This window comes from Sitophilus oryzae, unplaced genomic scaffold (genome assembly GCF_002938485.1).
Source record: "Sitophilus oryzae breed Bouriz unplaced genomic scaffold, Soryzae_2.0 scaffold_1018_pilon_pilon, whole genome shotgun sequence".
NCBI classification, from domain to species: domain Eukaryota; kingdom Metazoa; phylum Arthropoda; class Insecta; order Coleoptera; family Curculionidae; genus Sitophilus; species Sitophilus oryzae.
Genome location: NW_022145636.1, coordinates 1,840,539 through 1,845,718, shown reverse-complemented (window position 1 = coordinate 1,845,718; position 5,180 = coordinate 1,840,539). Strand labels below are relative to the sequence as shown.

The 5,180-nt window shown below is 33.2% G+C and overlaps 1 protein-coding gene across 1 annotated transcript; it reads right to left on the bottom strand.

The window, feature by feature from the left end:
- Positions 1–1,416: 1,416 nt before the first annotated feature.
- On the bottom strand, positions 1,417–3,978 carry LOC115875046 (extensin). Its single transcript, XM_030890388.1, has 4 exons — positions 3,824–3,978; positions 2,346–2,464; positions 2,127–2,283; positions 1,417–2,068 (listed from the first exon to the last, which is right to left on the bottom strand). Exons 1-4 carry the CDS (start codon positions 3,833–3,835, stop codon positions 1,586–1,588), a joined length of 771 nt encoding a protein of 256 aa, XP_030746248.1. The 5' UTR covers positions 3,836–3,978; the 3' UTR covers positions 1,417–1,585.
- Between the last annotated feature and the right edge of the window lie 1,202 nt (positions 3,979–5,180).

Sequence of the window (5,180 nt, the reverse complement as noted above, 5' to 3'; positions counted from 1 at the left end):
TCCTGTTAGAAACTTTTCAAGAAAAACGAGATCGGTTTTTCGGCCTAACTGGACTCCTTCTCAGACCATAACTGTTCCACCTTGATAAGGGTGCACTTCCTGAACATGATCCAACCGAATAAGATTTCCCGGTTCTCTCCATACCCTAAGCCTTCTCGAATCCGGATGAATTCCAAAGCGTGACTCATCCGTGAAGAGAACATTGGCCCATTGTTCATTCGACCACTGAACATGATCTTGAGCCCACAAATATCGTACCTCTCGATTTCCTCTCGTTAAGGGTTGAGCTCTCCAGGGGCGTCCGCTTCTTAAGTTGACCTCTCTTAATCTATTGTGAACAGTGTCAGGACTCACGGTTACATTATGTGTTTCCTGGAGAATTAAACTAAGCTCTGGTGCTGTAAGAGTCGGTCGGCGTCGAGCATTTAATTGTAAAAAATGATCTTGCTGAGGGGTAGTAATGCGATGTCGCCCTGTGTGCCTTTCAGCAACATCGCCACTTTCACGGTAGTGTGCACTTAATCGCGATATTACACTTTGCGTTGTATTTAATGCTCTAGCTACGTCGATTTGGCGCATTCCAGCTTCGAGCATAACCATGGCCCTTAGCATTTCGTCTCTGTTAAGATATCTACGCTCCATAATGTCGTTTAATACTAAACAGTGTTATCTGAATGAATTCTGGCCAGTTATCATAAAAACATAGCCAGTACATGTTAAATTCGAACAATTGATGCTAGGTGCTTTTTATACATTTGACAAAAAATTCACAAACACTTCTGCAAATATCCCATATTTAGAAATAACTAGTGTGACTACTTCGTTTCAATCGAAGTAGAAAGAATCGGCCTACAAATATGTGGTTGTTTATTCAATACATTTATTTTTAACTTTAGTAAAATTATATCCCTAGATTTTTCCGGTGTGTGTAGTTGCTTTATTTTAAAACAATAAAAATACTCCTTCACCATTTCGTCCAGAAACTTAGTAGTAAAGAATTAAAAAAATTAGCATACACCTACATTTGTATAAGTACTTTCATAACAAGACGTAGGATATAGAGCATGAACCATATGCATTGTATTTTACATTTTTCCTTCAACCATATACCATACACATTTTCATTTATCTCACCACATATATCTCCTTTCAAGCTATTGTGTTTAATCCCATTCCGAAACCTCCAAATCGTACGTTACTGTACCTCGTACCGCCTCTGGTTTCAGGAACAACTTAAGACATATAAAAACGGGTCTGTAAGGTGGTACTACATTCCGTAATCTCAAGGTTCCGGTACAACCTAGCCAGCCAAACACACCCTATTATGTCGCATTCTCAATATCCGTCACAGGTGATACAGGGTGGGGTCATTTTTCTGTACCAGGTAGTACCGATTAAAATAAAACAACATTTTTTTAATACTAAAGGTATTTATTTATTTCCTATCACACAGCATACAAAATCTTATAAGTTATAGGTCCTTAAAACTATGGCAAAAAGGTTTTTTCTCTTAAATAAGGCATCAGAATAAGACTAGGATTACATAGGTACAAGAAAAAAGTATTTACAAGTCTCTTTTGAAAGTTTATCTATAGTTAACAGTGTAACTTCCAGTCCAGATATCAACATTTTGAGCTGGACTTCCCCTAAAAGCATTGAATCCAGGATAGTTTTGGGGGGATGGGTTCCAGTAGCTTGGTTGAGGTGCGGCGTAGTTGTATTGAGGTGGGGGCGAATAGTTATTGACTCTATTATTGTAATAGTCGTTATACCTAGGAGCTGGAGGGTTATATACAGGTGCAGGGGGTTGGTAAGTTGGGGTATAAGCTGGTTTTGGTGGGGTATATGCTGGCTGAATTGCTTGAGCAGGTCTGGTGTAAGTTGAAGGTGTGTAGCTCATTTCGTATGATGGTCGTTCGTATGAATTATACGAAGGAGATTTGGGAACAAATTCTGGATCGTTTTGGTAGTAAATCGCTGGGTCTTCACGGTACTGTCCATCGTCCTCTTCATCAGGACCCAGAGGTCTTTGAGCGTCTTGGCTTTGAACCAATGTGGGAGGTGCAACCTAGAAAACATCTTAGATTTAGCAAAAAAACTTTTTGTAAAGTTTTTAAGGTACTTACAGTAACGTCGGTACCAGCTGGTTCAAATCCACGTTTGCTAGCACCGTATTCTACCTCACGAAGACTACCCCTGTCGTCTATGTACCCGTATTTACCATAAACCTCTCCTGTGGGGTATTTAGTTTCGATTTTGTAGGTACCGTCAGCGTTTTCGTACCTGTAAGGAAGAAAATGTTTTTTTTAAATGTTTTTTGAGGTAAATTTTGAGAAATTTTGTACCCGTAGCTGTATGAGCCATCGTCGTTATGCTTGTCGATTTGTTTCAAGATTGGTACTGGGGTGGTGTATGGTCCTCCTTTTTGTGCAGAAGAATATGCTACAACTGCTAAAAGCAGTACCTGTAAATAATGAAAAATAGTGTATAATCAGTTTTTAAGTTTTGTAAGCTTCTATGATGGAAATATTTATTTAAAGAAAGTAATATTCTGGTTATAATAAAAATTAATTTTTATTATTTTTGAAATTATTCCAAAAAAGTTAAATGTTACAAGCCTCTTTGTGTTTTTTGGTATTTTTTATCTCTAAGAGATATTCCTGATTGCTACTCTTCAAACGTTCACCCTGTATACAGGGTGGGTCTTAAATAAGTGCAAATATTTTCATTTTTTTTAAAGCATCGCGATAAAAAAACATATTTTCTCTTTGCCGTTTTTCAAAATTACCCACTTATTTTTTTCTGAAAATTAAAAAAAAATATTTTTTACTTAAATTTTGAGAACCACTGGATTTTTTCGGGATTTTGATTTCTCTAAATTTAATCTACTGCCTATATTGCCATATCCTCAAGATATACAGGATGAGTCTTCTTTTTTGCGCTAAAAAATTTGAAAATTTGGAATTTTTTGAAAAAAAAAATTGGAAATGTTTGTAGTTTTTAGTTAAAAACATAATTTCTTGATAATATGGCAACATAGGTAGTAGACTAAATTTACAAGAAAGAAAACCCAAAAAATATAAAGTGGTTGTCAAAATGTGCAAAAAATCATTTTTTTTTTAAATTTTGAAATTAAAATACCTCGGTTATTTTGGACTGAAAAACGGTAAAGAGAAAATATATGTTTTTTATCGAGATCTACCAGCCCTGAAAATATTTGCACTTATTTAAGACTCGCCCTGTATATATTTTTTTAACCTAAAAATAAGATACATGTTTTTTTGTGAAAGTTCCTGTGATGGAAATATGCCACCCCTAAAAGTATTTGCACATATTTAAGACTCACCCTGTATAATATAAAATAGCTAAAAAAATTATAAGATATTTTTAAATAAAGTTTTTTTAGAAATAAAATAATTTGGGGAATCATTCGTCATACCCTGAAAAGTTTAATCGTTTTATAATAAAACATCCTGTATGTAAAAAAAATCTGATCATGACATTGTATAAATTTACTTGTGTTATTATATAATAATTTATTTACAAAAAAAGAGAGTAAAGTGTCCTTGCAGATATTTCTAATTCAAACCAGTAAAATTATAAATAAAACTGTTTTTCCTTAAAAAAAATATATTATGAAAATTGAAAGATTTGAAAATCTTTTACTGCGTAATTATTTATTAAAAATAAGACTAAAAAAGAATCAGAATAAAAAATTATATTTAAAAAACACTGATTTTAATGTACTGGGTGTTTTTTTTAAATTAACTGAGGGACACGAAAAACTCTTTATTTAAAGAGGGTTAATTTGGAGCGTACTTACGAAAATCTTCATGTTATTTGACCAGTGACAGCGCGTGTGAAACAGCAAAGTGGTGAAACAGCCGCGCCTCTTGTTGTTCTTGGGTTTTATACGTCGCCCGCCCCACAAGAATTATAGCAAGGTCAACTGATTTCCGATGAGATATTTGGTCACTAATTTTTCCGGAAAAATAACAGTGGGAAGAGATTTTTGTCAGTAATATATATTTTTTATTATCTACTTATGTTATATTTAAAAAAAAATGAAAAAGAAATAATGATCTTATAGAAAAATAAAGTACAATACGATCGAAAAAAAAGGCGTCGAAGACGGCTGAGAAATGACCATCGATGATAATTTTGTCGAGGTCTAGCTCTGGACGTCATTGCTTCCTTACTCTTCATTATTTTTTAACGGAGCTTACCGCCAGTTAAGAAGGTTGTAATTTATTTTTGTACTGAGTAAAATTATTTTTAAATGGTGTAGTTTAAAATTCGAGAATTTTTTGAAGTATACAGGGTGGTCCAAACTGTATTCCGGAAACTTTGGCAGCATACCCTGCAGATAAAAATAAGTAAAAAAGTTCATATAAATGTATATCCTAAAAATGATGAGTTTCGGAGATACAGGGTGTAGAAGTTTCATTCTTATTTCGATTTTTTCCAAATAGTTTCTGAAGTAACATCAGTATTTGGATGAAAATTGATGTCTGGGAGTTTTTTGATATGGGAAATTTGATTATGATGTCAATATGACTTCTACTTGTACAGGGCGCCACGTACATATTTTTTAACTGGTTTGAAGAGTAATAACTTTTCATCCGTACCTGTATAAAACTACTGAGTAAAAAAATATACATTTACGACGTTTTTTACGTAAAAAGTGTATCTTGGTAAAAATCACAACGAGTAATGGTTCTCGAGATATTTGGAATCGAATTTTTATATGCAGAATATGCTGCCAAAGTTTCCCGAATACAGTTCGGACCACCCTGTATATCTATATCTATTATTTTTTAATGGGGATTACGGTACTAAAATAAATTTTAAATAATGTAGTTTTGTGAGTCTGAAAACGTTCTATCCTTTTTTAATCTCTCCATAATTATATTTAAGTTCATTTTTAACAAGTTTTATGTCAAATTATTATCGATCGTCTTCGACGCCGTTTTTTTTTCGATCTTGCTATTATTTCCTTTTCAATTTATCTGTAATTTTATTTCACTCTAACTGTTTAATATTATAAAAACATGCATTATAAAAATCTAATGTCAAACACACATTTCTTCATGTAATTTATTCATACCCCACCCCCAAAACATTTAATAAATTTATTCCATTCCAATAAAAATAAAATTATTTTTTCACAAGAAACCAAA

Coding starts and splice junctions, on each gene's coding strand:
- LOC115875046 (XM_030890388.1), bottom strand. Junction 2,284..2,345: donor GATGGCTCATACAGCTACGG/GTACAAAATTTC, acceptor TCTTCCTTACAG/GTACGAAAACGCTGACGGTA. Junction 2,069..2,126: donor CAGCTGGTACCGACGTTACT/GTAAGTACCTTA, acceptor GATGTTTTCTAG/GTTGCACCTCCCACATTGGT.